At 38.6% G+C, this 18,261-nt stretch overlaps 1 protein-coding gene across 1 annotated transcript; it reads right to left on the bottom strand.

Moving 5' to 3' along the window:
* Positions 1 to 8,068: 8,068 nt before the first annotated feature.
* LOC149021533 (protein BIG GRAIN 1-like A) lies at positions 8,069 to 9,725 on the bottom strand. Its single transcript, XM_089147138.1, has one exon. It carries the CDS (start codon positions 9,478 to 9,480, stop codon positions 8,182 to 8,184), a length of 1,299 nt encoding a protein of 432 aa, XP_089003264.1. The 5' UTR covers positions 9,481 to 9,725; the 3' UTR covers positions 8,069 to 8,181.
* Positions 9,726 to 18,261: the final 8,536 nt, after the last annotated feature.

Raw genomic sequence — 18,261 nt, 5'->3', positions numbered from 1 at the left:
TAGAGCTGTCTCAAAGGAGAAGATCTCAAGATTCCAAAAGATCTTTCAAATGAAAAGATGTTCATGACCGGCCAATTACATGCAGAGTTTCAAATCTATACATCAATAATATCAAGCATAAGTAGCCATTAAGTGGTGGATGAGCCAATCACCATTTGCTACATCGTCGTCAATATTGACTTGTTATTACTCCACTCATTACCTCAACCAAATCCCAAGTAGGAGAGAGTGTTTCACTTATCCAATTGTCCTCCATGATAAGTCAGCTTTTCTTTATTTATTTCTGTGTTGTGATAGAAAGTTCCAGGTATATTCATCCGTTGAGTTGAAAAATAGATATATACAATACGGGAGGTCGGTAGTGGTGGCGTGGGGTTGGAAGATCGCTGCAGGGTCTCAACTCTCAAGAGTCAAGACTCTCAAAGTCTCATGACATGGAGAGTGAAATCACCATCTCACCCCTATAAATTCTTCCCATATTTGTAAAAGCTAGAATTCTCTCCCGGGTCAACAGCTTCTGAACCGCCCCCGAAGGTCCGTATCCGGCCCGACTATATCACTCACCCTGAAAACACAAGGACCAAATCAGTGTTTGATTATAATGTTCTTCACAAAGCTTTTCTCCCCACATTTTCTTTTGATGTTTGAAAATATAGCCAGTTTTAACTCCCCAATTTCCCTTTTTCCTCCAATTCACTCAACAAGTAAAGCTAGCTCATAGGACAGATGTGGATTAGACAAATCGGTATAAAGTTTACAGCTCCTTTAAGAGTTTAAGCTCTTCTCCATTTATCCTTTCTTTTTCTTGGTTTGAACTAACTAAACTCTGGCAGCGGCTAGCTACTAGATAGAGACAGACGAAAGGAGGTGAAAGAAAAGAGAGAATAAGATCGCTTGGAAGTGGAGATAGATTGGAAATCGTCATCACCTTCCCCTTTTATTCTTTTTGATCTAAAGAAGTGAAGAAGCGACTGGTGAGGGCAAAAAGAAAAAGGGTGAAGACCCAAAACAAAAAAAGAAGGCTGTTACGGTTGCAGTAACAACTCCTACTAGTTCCTCCTCGGGATCGCCAAAAATACATTCTCTCTTTCTTTCTTTCTTTCTTTCTCTCTCTTTCCGTCCCACCTATCCTTTCTCTTTCTCTTTCCCTTTTGCAGACTTCTTTAATCAAAGATGTCCTGTCTGCATGCTTCCTCTCCCTCCTTAATTCTCACCCCTACTCGTTTATGTGGGTTTTCGTCTTCCTATCAAACTGGAATCCCTGAATCTCTTTCAAACCATGGGTTCTCTGAATATAATAATACACGAATAGTATAGATTAGATTGATGAATTTCCAGAGAACCCAACGTTTGCAATTATGTGAATTAATTGTGAGGATTCTCTTTACACGTAATTAAAAGCCAGTGAGTCGTGCATGTCTGAGACAGGAAGGGACCCAGTTATGGACACCATACATGAGGATCAGGGAAGAGATTAAGAAATAAGGAGGAGAAGAGAAGAGAGCCCAAGTAATAGGGGTACACGTGTGAATGCAATATAAATGGGGCCGAGGTGCCAAGATGGAATGATGCAAGAGCAACATGTTATGCTGTGGCTCGAATTCCTGTTTCTGGCTTTGAAGATGGACCTACAGGGGTATGTATGTTTTGGTGGGCAATTCGAATAACCCCATTTGGTAGATCTGGGATAGAAGCATAGGGCTTGTGCGATATAGTACGAACCCTCCTAATGGATCGACTTGATTACCCAATTAAAATATATGAGTATGTACCTTAGGTTTGCCTATGAGGTCATTGAGAGATTCTGGGTGAGAGTTCTTGTAAGGGTGTTGTGGGAATTGTTTGAAAGATCTCCATTCTTTTCCTGTTCTACATACTTGAAAGTCCTTTGTTCCGTGAACGTAGCACACCCTATTGATGTACACGAATCACGTTAAATCTGTTGTTTTTCTTTGCTAGTAAGTGTGGGTGCTCGTGATGCCAAACTCAAAACTTCACAGTTATCATGTGAAGGGGAGGGCAATATGAGATGAGATGTGATGACTAGAAGCGTAATCAAGAGGGCAAGACTTATCCTCAACAGGGGAGTTCCATGCTTGCTCAATTAGAGGGGGAAAAAGTCTGAAACTTTTAATGTCTTATTTGAATCAAGATTTCAAGTGTTTATCCACCCTTAAAAGAAATCATGATCGGAAGTATAAAAAGAGATTGGTGGAACCAGTGGAGGGGCAATGGAATGACATATTTCCTTGGGATCGATAATGAGAAAATGAGGAATAGATGGGACCTGAAGTGTTCTAGTTATTGCCAACATATCCAACTGTCCAAAATTCTAAGTCTGAAAAATCCAGATGACGAGGAAACCAATAAAAGATGAATTGAAAAGATTGATTTAAGACCTGGTTTTAAAGCATTCAAGCAGGACCTACTCGTTCTTTACTATTGTTTACCCTTCTGGCCTTCTTCCTTCCTGATTGCAGACAAGGGCAGAGACAAGGACGAACACGTACATAGTGTGGACCTGTTACACATCGGCCATGTCTACAAAGCTTGAAGGAACTGTGTGGGTTCTCAAGTTCAGAGGGGAACCCCACAGGGGTCATCTAGATCTTAAACATGGTCAACTGTTTTGGGTTTCATGGTCGTGTGTGATTCTTGGATTTTTTTAGCTTTGTTGCCACTTGCCACCACCCTTTGCATGGTTGGTGAGTAACGTACACATGACTCATGCAGGCCCGTTCTCTTATCCAGAATAAAAACAAATCTCAATTAATATTGATCATGGGGGGAAGATGACCAGTTCTTATTTCGTAGGCCCAAACCCTAATTATTTTTCTTTTCAGCAAGCATGCACTGGTTGGAGTAGTCTTCAACCATGAAGGCAGTAACTGCTAGCTCTACTTTTGATAAGAATATTTCACAGATCCACATAGAAACAAAGAAGAATCAAGAAAGAAGAAAGAAGAAGAAGACGACGATGAAGCTACAGAATCAAACGGGAAACTCAAATTATTAGTCTTTGCCAAGCTTGCACAGGTTCGATTCATCACCCATTATTAAGGCATTAAAAGCACTACTTGTACTTTTGCTAATATTCAGAAATTGAGAGAAGAGAGATGGAAGAAGAATAAGAAGAAGACAAGGAAGAGGGCCACTTTGGCACTTAACCAGTTAGGCTTACCTTTGGAGTTACGCTAGGCAGTCCCCACTTCCCCCACCAAAAGGAAACCCTATTGAGAAGTATCCCCACGCTTCTGAGAGAGATCCCCCACCTGCAACCTCTCATATGGTTGGGGACCAAGGGCTTAAGCAACAGGAACTAGGATCTAGATAATTGTTAGGATCCAATCCTAGAAACAATAATCACACAATGAAAGAAGAAAAATTGAACACATAGACACGAAAGTGAACAATTTTCAATGTGAAAAATACCCACGACCGCCGACAATCTACTAATTTCAACTGGCTGAGAGTAGTTGCACAACGATATCAAAACCCTAATTCGAGATATAGTTGACACATCTCACAGGTAATCTGGTCGACGCTGGATAGAGAATCTGTATGCAATTTAGACTTCACCAAAAAAATTTCCAGCACAAAAGCAAACTGCTGCCGTTCCCCTGCCATCCCCCATAGTCACATAGAATCAGGTGCACATACGTAACAATAATTCTATATTAGAATCACAAGAATGACTCTCAAATCAATGGGAGTAGGCCTCTCTTAAACTCAGAGACATGCAAGATTTTTTGTGTGAAAAATTTTAAAGGAAAAAAAAAAACCCTACTAATATCAATTGTCAAAAATCAATTATAAATAAAAGAGCCTTATATCTATATTAAAATAATTCGAGATATAATCGACATTGTAGATCTCATATATAGGGTAATTTGGATCATCGGATAAAGAAACCATATGCAATTCGGGTTTTAATTTTGGTGCAAAAGGAACGGCTACCGCTGCCCTACCATATCCTCTGTAGTCAGGCAGAGTCAAGCTAACATATATAACAATAATTCTATATTAGAATCGTAAGAATGAGTCTAGAATGAATTGGAATAGGCCCCCTTAAACCCTACTTTCAATATTGGATTGATTGAAATTACATAATTTCTTTAGAAATAAAATCTTTCTTTAATTGATGAATTCCCCACCTCCCTGTACTTCCACCTTCCCTAAAGAACTCATGAAAAGAAGATGACAATTTAATGGTTGCCATCTATCATCTCTATTGATATTTTTAATATCAGTCATCAGAATCTAGCTACTAAGTAGTAACCATTGGTTTGAAACCCTAACTGCATGCCTACCGCATGTTCCAGATTCTCTTGGGGGTTAATAAAGAGCACTTAAAAAGACTAACAAAGCTTAATGTATGCTTCAAGAACATTAATCTTTTGCTTCTAATAGCATAAAAAGGCCTCAATAGTAGTAAATTAAGTATCAATAATAGAATTGTTAAATAGGATATATATAACGATGTTATGATTGTTTGTGTTATATATCCTCAAGTATTAATTTAATTTCTTAACAACAGGTCCGTTAAAAACAACATTAATTATATTAATTATAAAGAAAATTACGAATCCTAGCTTTAAGGGCAGGTGAGATAGGACCCTTAGCTTTGAAACTAATCTAATCTTAAGTAGCTTAAGAGAAGTTCAACTTTTCTGCTCTGAGGCCTTATCAATGTGTTAAGCAATGATTAAGCAAATTAAGCCTTCCATAATTTAAAAACAGGAGATCAAACCGCATGAGATTACTTTTCCTACTTTGATAAGCTAAGAGCCCACAATTAATTATTTCAAAGCAGTACGATACAATTCTAAGATTCTTTTTGGGTGAATTATCAAAGAAGAAAGAAGTGTTAACCATTAGAGAAAGGGACCCAACTCTCATCAACCCTCTCCCTTGCAAACTCCCTAAAAAAAAATATGATCAGTATATCCAAGTTCTGAAGTTATATTATATGGTTATGAACCCCTCTACCAACATTCATTATCATTTTATAATAGTTGGAATGAGTTCTGGTGGATTGTAAAGTGAGGTGTTAGGCAAAGGAAATTGAAGGAAGTGTTTTTTTATTTTTATTTTATAAGAAACATTCTTGTCTAATCACTAATCTGATGTGATTATAGAGTTTTACTTTGGTGCTCACGTTGGTTACGTGAAAAATTAGAAAGACTGAAATAAAAAATTAAGTACTCTGGTTGAAGAGGGAAAGTAGAACTTGATTACTACCTAAAAGTATTATCTTGAGCATGTAAATGGATGGTCATTGATGAATGTTTTAGAAAGAGAAGAACATTCAATTTGTTTTAATCTCATTATGAAAGGTGGTTCATACATTTGGTAAATCTGTGACTCCAGGTCAAGGTATGAGATACCATATAATTGGGGTGAGTTATGGTTGATTTCAAGGACTTTTTTATGTAATTATCAAGGTAAGTATTCAATATATACTAATTTTTAAGAACTTCCTCTTGTATATTTTGATTCATTTCTCTCTCCTTGACCAATGTGGTTCTTCTACTATTGACACTGTCTTGTAAGCCTTTATTTCATTTCTTTCACAGTTTGAGAACTATTTCTCTATCTAGCTATTTTCACGAACAATGTTCTTTGTCTTCTCCTCCATTAGGGATAGAGAGAGAGAGAGAATTTCACAGAGGAGGGGGGAGTGAGAGAGACACATGGAGGCATGGTGTGGCCTATGCTTTTAGAAAAAACAAAACTCAAGCACTAAATTTTATGTTTGCAGGGTTAAATATCATAGCTAGACTTTTACTTTTATGTTCCGATCATTTCAAATCTAGAATGTGAACTGATTTTAGTCCATTTAGAGTAACTTTATAAGTGATAGCATATTAAGTGCATCAAACGATTGATCCATATCTGTAATGACCATTTTTTCAGATGTCTTTTCTTTTTCTCTTTTTCCTTCCTGGATGAATGAACAATATGATAGAGAAAAAAGAAGGGTAACAATATGGAAATATGTCCCACTACACAGGCTTCCAGGAAGCCTATAGAGACCTACTAAAGTAAAGCTTAATGAAACAAAGCACAAAAACAAGCAAAGTGAGAACAATGAGCAAAATAGACAATGAAAGGAGGGTTACTGTAGTAGAATGCTGTCTTGTGATGAAGCATTAAATACTGACAAGAAGTGAGCATTCACTAGTCTTTTGATGGAGGTCAAAAGAAATAGGAGCTCAATTGATATGTTTGTAGAGGGAGGCCAAGGTGATTTCTTCACCTCTTGTCTTTTTCCAGCCAAAAGTGATACATTGTTCTAGAGAAAACTATATGGTTATTAATGTCATACACAAATTTCCTCTAAAGTGAAGACGCAGCTCCATTCCTCCTTGTTATCAAATAAATTCTATCTAGGGAAGGAGCAACACTTTCAAAGACACCCTCTAAATCATTCTAGAAGATGGGCCACCGGATTATAAATTAGTTATATGTTCTCGAGCGCTTCAAGTTCCAAATAAAGACAACACTTGAGAAAAGAGAGAACAATGATGAACGAAGGCTTAGCAGAGAGGATGATAGTGAAGCTCTTCAAGATATAAAATTATGTTTGGGCATAAAACCCATTTAACCTAATATAGATGAGAACACTTAAGAATCTGACTAAAGCAAAATGTCCATCTGATTTTTTTTTATTTCTTGAACCAAGAAACATTAGAAACTTTTATTCGGTGGTCCTTAGGTCCTAAATGACAACACTTCTTGTTCCTAAGTCATGTTTCTATTCTAGAAATAGTTTTAATGTTCCCATTTCTAGAACTTCTATAGATATACAAAAATATTTTTACCAGAAAAACAAAAATATCATTGAATATGTTAGCTAGGGTTTAAAAAACCCAAATACAGTGATGTATGAAGAGGTGGTTGCAGTGGTAGAGAGGCAAAGGCTGAAACTAGGGTAAAACTATAAAAAAGGATCTTTCTCTGAGGCTCTTGTCATCCTAAATGCCTAAGGTGAAAGATCCTTCTCCAAGATCAGGAAGAGTCAAAAGCACAAGTAACTGTTCTAAACAAGTTCTTTCTTTTAGGGTTAGGAGTATATCCAATAAACTTACACAGAATCTACTCTAGAACAATCTTCAAAATAATTAAGCTTAATCATGGCAGTAAGATTTGCCTCTTTCACTCTTCTCAAACGAAGGCTTTCTCATCTTAAAGTAAATAGCTTTCTACTCACAATGTGCATGAAATTAGAACTTTAATACAAGATTCGAGCTTAAGAATGAAGCTATTGGAAAGCCCTTTCCGATCTTGTAGCAGAACAGTGCTATTTGATGTAAAATCTATCCACAAACGTTGTTGGTGTTGTTTTTATTTTATTTTTTATATATATTTATTTTTAAAATTTATTATAATTATTATTTTAATTCGTTACTAGCCATTTTTGCCGGTAAATAGATTCATGTTTCCCGGCAAATGTAATATGATTCATGAATTCAAATTTTTGGTTTTCTTTTTGCTCTGTTCTTTTAGTTTTAAGCAAAGGGATTAGTAACCGTTAAAAGCCTAGACAGATCCTCTTCTTTGAGCTTCTTTTTTGACCGAAAATGGGAGAAATTGAAAGGGTCTCTCGTAAATCCTGAACCCTTGAAAAAGCCTACTCGATCTCTTAATGTTTATATAAGGAATCCATGAAGAACTGATCTTTCTTCTTCTTCTTCTCTCTCTTTTCTCTATTGTTCTGTTCTACAGTGACGCAATGCTCAAATGAGGGACCCCCAGTAAGTATAGAAAGCAAAAGCTTTAACTTTCTTTCTTTCTCATGGAGAAGATTTCCTTAGCTTTACCAACAGTCCTCTTCTTCGACTGCTACTTTCCCAGTTTTGGGTGTGAACACAACAGGATCTCGAATCTTTATTGCTTCTACTTCTATCTTTACTTTCTCTCTTTTGGGTTTTACTGCTTGATTGATTCAGTCTTAAAACTCAACGTCGGTTGTTGCTTCATGGTTCTTCGTTGTTGTGAGGATCTAGTTAATTCACCCAAGCAATTAAAGAATAAACCCAGAAGAAGAACAATTAAGATAGATGAAAATAAGTAATTAAAATTTTATTCTTTGATGTAAACCCCCAAACCAGTAATTAAACGGATAATATTCTTTCTTTTACTTTTGAATTTGGACTCTGTTTCCCCCCTCTCTAACAATTACAGAATCAAGCCATTAGCGATGGCACGATTCGTATCCAGATGAGTTGTTTCATACACCGGAAGCTCTTCGTTGTACCTATCGATCCCAATCGCTGCAAGATTATCGAGCTCGAAAAGATCAGAGCTTGAATAGCTGGCTGCATCATCATCATCATCATCGTCTTCTTCTTCGTCATTGTCGTCGTCGACAACATCTCTCATGTTGAAGAAACACTTATTCTGATAACCTTTGAGAAGATCACGAGCGGCTTCTTCTACACGCCTGTTCTTTTCCATGAGATGGATTTGGAGCTCTTCGGATGGAGCTTCTCCAATTTTTCTGACGGCTTTAACTGTCATCAAGTTTGGTTCGTCTTCGTGGAGACATTTTTGTCCACAGGGACGACAATCCTCATCGAAAATTACACTGACAGGATAGAATCGAACAGACCTCTTCATTCCATTGCTCAATTTTCCTCTTGAAGATGGGGTTTTGCTCAAACAAGACCTTGAGAAAGAAGATGCAGATGAACAAGTTGATGCCTGTGCTGATTTTGACTCTCTTTCATCGTCCACGCTTCTAACTGAAGAAGAAGATGGGATCTTTGCCTTCTTTGGATAACCTGCGGTGAACAGAGAATTGAGAAAACTGGAAAGACGACCACCAGGCGAAATGGGTTGCTTCACCTTCTTAAGATCGCCATAGATCTTTAAAGCTCTCGACTTTGTCTTGGTGAAACCACCTTCGTGCTTCGGCTTCTGCTGAGATACAGAGTTATTTCTCTGGTTCTGCTGTTCGAACCGTGGAGGCTTCTCCGATTGAACGGGAACTACAGTTCTAACAGGTTTCAAACCTGAAGAACTTGATCTCGGTCCATGAACTGATTCGGCTTCAGAAGAAGAAAACCCACCTCCACTGCTAGAATCAGAGGAGCTTGAAGTAGAATTGAACAAAACAGAACTCCGATCCCTCGACAACTTTGGTGGTTTTAAATCGAAATCCACCACAGATGATTTCCGATGGACTACGACCTTCTGGCTTACCTTCCTCTCCATCCATTGCTCGATCAAGTCTGTTCGTCTAAGATTGGCCATCTCTTCTTTGGGTGAAACCATTTTACCTCGAACACTAGTGCTCTGTTTCTTTCTCATGGTCTCTCTATACAGAACCAGCTCTTCTTCTCCTCCTCCTCCGTCACCACCTTCATCGATGGAACGATAGATAGCGTCGAGGAGGGTCGACGAGAAAGATGGGTTTGTCCTCCTGTGTTGATTTCTATCTTCTCTCTGTGACTTTTCCCAACCCTCCATCTCCATATAAGAATTTATACGTAGAGATTAACAAAGAAACAGAGGAAGAAGCAAGTAACAACAGAAGGTGTTGAGCTTTAGCAGAAACATAAACAGAAAGAGCAATCGATGAGTGCTCGAAGGCGTATTTTTCTTTAGCAGGAACAGGAAGATATAGAGAGAGAGAGAGAGAAGTGTGTCTGTGAGAGAGAGAGAGAGTGAGAGAGAGAGAGAGGTAATGAGAGCCAAATGCCACACCTTGAACTTCAAAAGAAAACCAGAGAGAGAGAGAGAGAGAGAGAGAGAGAGGACTTTGGAGGAGTTATAGTCTGTCTCTTCCTTCTTTATAAGGGCTCATGTGAGAGCGCATGTAGTCCTAGCTGGCATGGGTGCCAACCTGGCAATACATGACATGGCAACCCTTGTTTCCCTTTTTACACCTGCTGACCATATTAATCTTCTTTTCTTTCCTTAGGCAATGACGTAAATTTCCTTATATGGAAACGCCCCCATTTGAATTTAAATCTAAAAACTAACTTTTGATACAAAAAAAATATGTATCATCATGTGTATTACCTTTGCTACAACGATTTGTAATCTAGCTTAAATTTTGGGAGCTTAAAACAACCCAACGGTCCCAATGCCACCACCCCCTCAACCCAATGAGAGAGGAGGATTCAGCATAAACATAGATGAAAATTTTGATTTCATCATCAGGGTGAAAAGGTAATTTGATCCATGAATGTTTTCATGCATAGGACTTGAAACCCTCCATGCCCTAGCAGAGGATTTTACGTACATGGTGTTGGAATCTAATTGTAAACGGTAATTGGTGTGATTTTGGAGAGCAACAAAGTAGTCTTCTTAGATATCAAACCAATCACTTTGAGCTTGTGTCCGAACATTGCTTCTTATAGCTTTTTCTTGTATTTCCAGGAATATAAATATTTGTAAGATACCCCTTGCCCCAAAGACTCACATCTATACCACAAAAGATGACTTGGCACCTCTCTATTCCTTGGATGTTGTCCATCTATGTGGGGGACACCTCTACGGGCTCTTCTTGATTAAGATAGTTTTTCAACCAAAAATGAAAAGAAAAAATCCCTTTCAAAAACTAAATTAACTAAGCTATGTGTTATTTTCATTTAAAGAGGGTACAATAGGTTTATGGAAAGCTGCCACTCACATTGAGTACTTACTATTTAGAGACTCTTCTAGTTCTATTTTACCTTAACTGTGTGTTCATTACTAGGTGAGTTTGGATCCCGTATCCTCGTGAGTAGAGGATTTACTTGTTTCACATTTTTCTACGAAACATTTAAGAGGATGGTCACTTCTGATTTACCTTGTTAGTATTTAAAAGTAAGTCCTCCTAAATAAGTGATGAAACTAAAGAATATTCGAGTTAGGTGAATTCGAAAATCTCGCACACCATAACCATGACGATACATGAAACATCTGTGTTCTTACACAAGCCTATATAATGACTGCAAGAGAGAAAACAACAAAAAATTCTATGTAGACTGCATTTTGTGCACAATATGAGAGTTTTTCCATGTATTTGTATTCTGTTTTGGTACCACCGATACGGCATTGATCAAGTATCGATATTGACCCATTCCAATCCGATCCGATACGATACGATATACACATATGAGGGAAGAGTCGTTTTTAACACTTTTAGTTGTTCCAACCAAAGTGTTCACAGCAGCCATCATTGTTGCCTGATATGCATTTTCAGCTCAAATCATGTCTGTCTTTGGCCCCACTTAGACATTGACAGTTAGACATGGCCCACTTATAAATCTAATATCTGCCGTTGGATTTGATGGACCAGTATTCAAGAGATTTATTTCTTCCTTTTTGAATTTTTGAATTTCGTTAAAGATGTATTAAAGAACAAATACACAATTTTAATTGAGGAAGAAAAGTAGAGATGGGCTCGGTTCAGTCGTCTGATCTAAGGGGTTGGGCCCACATCATGGAGCCCACCTTAGGAATCTAAGTCTGAAGATTCTAAAATCTGAACTAAAAGTGGTAGAAATTCTTTTTTTGGGTAAAAGAATTTGGGGCAGAAAAAGAAAAAGGCATTAAGGAATTATTTACAATTTAAAGGGGTAAAAAAATGAAAAATTACAGATGTGTCTATATGGGCCATGATGGGCCTTGGCCTAAGATGAATAAAAGAAGAAGAGGTTGTTATGTGAATGATGAGGCTTCAATATCTTTCTTTGGCTCTCGTAAATAATGAAAGGCAATGGATAAAGATGGAGGTCTCAATCTATCTCTTTACTTGAGAAGATCATAACGTTTGAAGGGACAACTGACCCCACACAATCTTTCTTTCTCATCTTTGGAGGATTGGAGAAATACTGTTAGCCCCCACTAATTGAGATTACAAATAATTCTTAAACCCTAAATTTATCATTCTTTTTTCTATCAACTCATATGATTAATTCTCTGTCGAGGATCGCCCTTGTCACTTGCGAGGGACGGAATCTTTCGCGTCTATCAAATGGAAACACCGGAGAGGTGGCTGGCGTCATACTGAGGACCCACATGTCAGTATTTAGAGTGAAGTGCGTATATAAAAGATTTTTCATCTAACGCCAGTTGCAATTAAACTAGTCCATGCAGCGGTTTGACGGTTTGACATTTGAAATGAAGAGAATCTGAAACCCTACTTTGACATGGCATGTGAGAATATTGACATATGTTGGGGGGAGAGGAGAGGGAAGGGAGGAGAGAGAGAGATAGTAATGTCACGTTGAGGGAGAAAGATTAGATTAGGAGAAACATTTCACAGCCAAAATGATGAAAGTAAGGTTTAAAGAAAGGAATGAAGCCCAAGTATGTAGATCTGTGTCTCCTCATCACCTCCTCGGGGTCTGTGCTTTGTAAGAGAGAAAGAAGTCAGTCTTAGTGGGTTAAGATACACTAATGATTGCACTCGTGGCTCTTGCTTGCTTTTCATATGTAAGAGAGAGAGAGAGAGAGGATTATACAGTCTCTAAAGAAACCATTATTAGAGGGTTTAGTTTAAGATATGATTAAGCAAATTACAAGAATTAGAATTTAGAACAACTGTAAAAACTTCAAAGAGAGATGAGAAAGATACATGCAGGCAAAACAATGGAGCGTGTGTTGTGCAATGCGAGGCGAGGAGGAGCTTCGCACCCATCTTTCAGCTCCTCTCTGTCTCTCTCTCTCCTTCTCTAGTCTTCTGGGCCGCCATGTTCTTTCGAAGTTCAAAACTGAGGAGCTTATTACAGTTGCAGAGAACGAGACCCGACAAGGTGCTTCTTTGATTAAGGGAACTAATCATCTTCTAATTGTTGATGCATCAGTACGTACCCATTACCCAATGTAGGAGAAACAGTCATAATATTATCGAGTGGGTTCTTCTTCTAGTTTGTTTGGGTTTTTGAAACCTTCCAACCTTGTAAGCACCCCCAGCTGCAAGTGTTGTATTTCATAACTCCGGCATTATCTGGTTGATGCTGATCCAGAACAGGTTATAGAATCAAAATATAGACAAGTAATTTCCATGTGGCTGTTTCTCTCTGTAAAATCACGACGATATACGTATCTTTTTATCTGAAAAGAGAGAGAGACTCTTGGGAACATCATGAGAGGAGCCGGAACAGTTAAGATGCGTTTGAGAATATTCTCGGAGAATAGTTTTGATGTTGCTGACAACTGACAAGTGTTTGTTAAAATGATTCGTTTTCTATTCTCTAGGAATGAAATGATGGGAAAAGTAGTTTGAATAATGGTTTCACAAAAGATGTAAGACATGTTTTCTCAGAAAAATAGACATTTGATAAAATGATCTCCTCCATGGTGAAAGTCTCTTGTGAAAATGAGAGTTTTGAATGGAAAGAATGCAACATACCAAAAGTTGGGTTCTGCTCTGTTTTAAATAAATCAGGTGGTGAACCATTACTAGTGTTCAACCTCATTTCAAACTCTGCTACCAAAGAAGGATGGAGTTTTCAGAACGGGTCAAGTTACACTTGAATTTTCAAGTTTTAAAATTTGAATTTAAAAGAACTGTTACAACTGAAAACTAATATTGCTAACTACCCTCAATCTTACCTACAAACACTTTTTTTTTTCCAAGGCTTTATCTCCTAATCTCCTGTCCCGTATCCTTACTTGAAAATTTAGTTTTGGTGGTTTCCCAATGCAAGATTTTTTGCAGCCAGTGACAAAGGATCCGAAACTTACTTAAGCGGATGGTAAACAACGTCTCCCACTTGGACCAACCTCCATTAACTTGCTGGCTTACTCTCCTGCCCCGTATCCTTAGCTTGAAAATTTTGTTGTTTTAGTTTATCAAACGCTTATTGCAAAGGCCTCAAAAATGGAATACTGGTTTGATGCCACTTTGGGACTTCTTTTCCCTCTTTCCTCTTCTGGTCATTTCTTTCCTTCTTAATTTGGGACTATTATCTGTTAATGGACCCAATGGTTACTTGGATCCAACCCATATCCAGTTCCATCATTAAAAACATTGGATACTATTTTACATTTTAAATATGTAACAGTAAATTTAAAATTGACCGACATTGATGTGGATATCCATGTTCAATTACACCCAAACAAACGAAGCCTAGTGAAAATCTCCAAAGGATGTTTTCAGGAACAAAACAATTTTCAATGTACAATATCACTTTCTTATTTAAAAAAAAAATAATTAAAAGTTAACATTGTCTATCAAATAAATGGGGTAAAATTTCCTTTTTCTCTTTCGACCATTGTATCGAGGTCTTTCAATCTCGAGCCGTTGAACAACGAATGGTCAAGATCAAAAATCTTGCATTGAAAGATTGAGATTCACACTGAACCATGCAATCAGCTGAACTGAATTGGGGGGAGCAAATGTGTTTTAAAATTTGAATTTTAATCCTGTAATCTTCCATGCACCCACCACTGTCCTCTTTAAGTTTTTGGCCACCCATTTCTATATTGGATATTCCGATAAGGATTGACTTATTGATCTAAAATTGCACTCAAGCACTGTAGGGAACCCTCTCCTTTTTTTTGTTTAAGATTTTTAATCCAATTGTACCTGACTTGAGCCTTTCGTACCACAGCTCAAACTTTGATTGGTCCATACTTAACGAAAGTCAAACTTAATAACAACCTCAAATGATATTGTTAGGAAAAAAGCAAATTAAAGCTGATTAATAAAAGAGATTAAAGATTTGGGTTTCCCTTGACACTCGTGAGCAGGGGAGAGAACACCATGGGTACCTTAGTTCATCATCAAGGAAGAAGGGTAGGTTTGGTGAGACCTTGGTTGATGATGAACACATCTACAGTCTAGACTAGAATTAGATAAATGACGAAAAGTGTTAGTTCAGTTTCTTATTTCACACAAGCGTGAGGATGGTACTTGCATTTTGCTTTCTTTCCATCATTTATTTACTCATCCATTGCTCTTTTCAGAAGCAATGCTATAGTAAACTAGTAGTGTTTTAGTGTTCGCGTGATCACTGAAGAGAAATAGTGGTAATGGTCAATGAGTGTAGGTCTTTGATTCTTTTAGTCTGAGATGGGTTATGTTATACCAGTAAGACAAAAGCAACTCACAAGAGACCCACCTCAGTACCTCAACCCACCTGCCCACCACCATTAGAGATTATAAGAAAACAATCCCTTTTCACATTGATGTTTACCTTTCACATCTTCCTTTCTCTTCCTTCAAACCCAATCAAGTTCAATTGAATTGTGTCCATACCCAGAAAACCACAACCTCTGCACTTGGAAGGAACGACTTACCAAGCACAGAAACGCCATTGTTCAGTCATCATCGACGTTGCATGAGAATATGGGAATGTTAGCAGTGAATCCACGCTCATACCTGATAGGATAGCGATCTGTGCATCTCTGCGAGTGTCTGTGTGTGGTGTGCGCTTGTGTATGTGTGTTAGTGCTGCTAGCTAGTGGTCACCCACGTGCACGCAGCTAATATCGATGAGGGTGTTGGCCATTGTGGGCGTGTGGGCCGGAATGGAATCTGCTCTATTCAATTTTCTGAGTATTAAAACTTCAAAAGTTCTGGCAGACATAAAGATTCATTATCTGATTCCAGAGTTAGTGATTTCTGACCACTGACCCTTCCTTCTCATGGTGGTGGGAACTGGAAACTGGGAACTCAGGAAAGAATGGTGGTGAGGGACCATCTCTTCTGTGCACGTGAGACTCTGCTCTACTTCTCTATCTCTTCCCTGTCCTTGTCTCAGACATGTCTACCACTACACGTGTGGCTTTGCTTGCTCTGCAACTGTTATCCACCGAAGCTGCCATCTTCCCTGGTGTCATAATCATCATCTCCATCTTCTTGGGCTTGCCTTAATTGATGATGAAGTAAACTCACCTCTTGAGCTTACTGCACACTCCTTCTCCTGATGCTGATCGGTGTTTCATGCTTTCGTGGGCATGGCATGAATTTTTATATTATGTTTGCTTTAGCAGCTCCAGATTAGTTTTAGGCTTTTAGATTGTTATCACATGGTTACTGGGGAAAACCCACTTTAAGTAGTAAATATATACTGAGTTCAGGTCTCCAGATAGATCACCCTGACATGAATATCCTTATTAAGAAATGTCGGGCTTCCAAGGTTCTACTTCTTAAGGGAGAAAGGGAGAAGAGGAAAGAATATAAAAGGATTTTCAGATGGGCGTGGTGAGAACAGTTTGAAAACTGGAATGTATAAAGCTGCTTTTGCTAAAGGAGAATAAAGACCCACTAAGGAATAAAAGAGTAAAGAGATGCCACTCTCTTCGTCTAAAATATACTACTTCTCTCCCTGGTTGCAGCTGTTTGCAAATGTTAAAGAGAAAGAGAGAATCGAACTGGAATGCTTGCATAATGAAATAAACAAGGAAAAGGGTTTGGCGATCCCGAGATGTAATGAAGAAAGTGAAGGGACAATGCCGGACGTTTTGATCCAACTTCCAATCTCACAGAGAGAGAATCAGATTCCAGAGGGTACCCCAAAGCAACACGCAGAGAACCTTTTTCTTTTCCCAACAGCCTAGTACAGGAGGCCCTACCTGAGGTTCTCAACCTTCAAATTTCAATCTTCTTTCAGTTTTTGGGTTTAACTTTTCTGGCCCTCCCATGCCTCCTGAAGCAGTAAGTCTGAAACTATGGATGTTCATCCAAAAAGAAAAGAAGTCTGCACTACAAACTTTGAACGAGATGGGGGGCCCGACTCTCATTCACTCCACCCAGGTGAGAATGCATTGGAATCTTGAGTAGCAGACATATGATCTGTGTTTTGATGACCAGAACTACACTCTCTAATTGTATATATAACGTAAGTGGAACTAGGGGTGCACGTTTGGCTCTAACGGCCTTGATCCACCCAAAGCCCGACCTAAGCCAGAATAGGGCTTGGGCTCAAAATTTTGGCCCTGAAATCGAGTTAAGGCCAAAATATTCTAGCCTTAGTTGGCGGGCCTGGAATTACTCTTTGGCCCGTCGGACTTGTCCTAATTTTTTGCCCAAGCCTTGACCCTAATCTTGTCCCTAATACTTGATCTCAATGAATTAGGAGCAGCGACAATGATAGGGCCAATCAGGGTCTGAGCCAAGTATAGGGTCAATCAAGGCCAGGGATAGGGCCTCAGGGCCAAAGACAAGGCCAAGTAGGGTCAGGGACAAGGCCAATTAGGGAGGCAATGGGTTTGTCTTGGACCTGTAGAGCTTAGAGTCAGGACAAGAATAAGCTTAGATTAGAGAATATATAGGGCTGGACTTGGGATTGCAAAGCCTAGTCCAACCTGACCCTGTTGCAGCCCTAAGTGGAACCCTAATTTGAATTTCAACAATGGTTATAGTTTTTTGAAATTTCCTCACATTAATCTGCTCAATTCTTTCCCAATAATGAAGTGGGAGTTCATTAACTATTTTACTAGGTGCCCGCAATGTGATCATATCAAGAATTTTCAAATACTTGAATCAAACCTCAGCCCAAGCCCAGCTTAACGCATGGATAAGATTTCAGATTATGAGACTTGCTGTACAAATGGGCATTGTACCAATGCTAAAATGCGAAGCTGCATGAGTTCCTCTTGGGCTGTAACAGGCTTGGCTCACCCTAGCCCAGACCTTAACTATACTGCCGTTCTATTTTAAACCACGCAACACTTCTGACCTACACTGAACGCGAAAATTTTGACTTGCACCTTTACATTCCTCTCACCAATTTAATACCAGTTTATTTGCCTGACTTCACTAGCTCCCACATTTAGCTCAAAGAATCATTGCCTCTCTTAACAGCCAAATGAAACCTGATAACCGTAAAACACCCAGAATCAGAGCTAGATACGCACTTTCAAGGTAAACGGAAATCCAATGCCTAATGCCGTCATAACCTTGAAAGTTTGCAACTCCTATAAGCAACCTAAGAGGGAAAGTAACGATTAAGTATGACATGAACTGACACACACACCAACCTGGGAAATACAAGGCATGAAATGGTAACTTTTATTTCAAACCTTAATGTTGCATATACAACTACAACTACAACAACCCAGATCTTGTTTCATGTGTATTTCTCACACACAACCTGCCTCTTTGTTGAAGGTCGAATCTGCACAACTTGGGCATGCATCTCAGCAAGCTCTCTTACACGTAAGAAAATAGGTGCAGTTATTGGCATCAAGGTGTGCTTAGGGCAACTTTTATTCTGAACACTCAAGAGGATTGGGTCTTTCTTTTTCTGTTTTTATCCCCATCTTGTTTTTTTTTTTTTTTTTTTTTTGGGGGGGGGGGGGGGGGGGTCAGGT

This window comes from Hakea prostrata, chromosome 3, assembly GCF_041222555.1.
Source record: "Hakea prostrata isolate BN-2017 chromosome 3, UWA_Hpros_2, whole genome shotgun sequence".
Classification (NCBI taxonomy): Eukaryota; Viridiplantae; Streptophyta; class Magnoliopsida; order Proteales; family Proteaceae; genus Hakea; species Hakea prostrata.
Note: the sequence above shows the minus strand (reverse complement) of the source record. Positions and strands in the feature narration are given on the sequence as shown.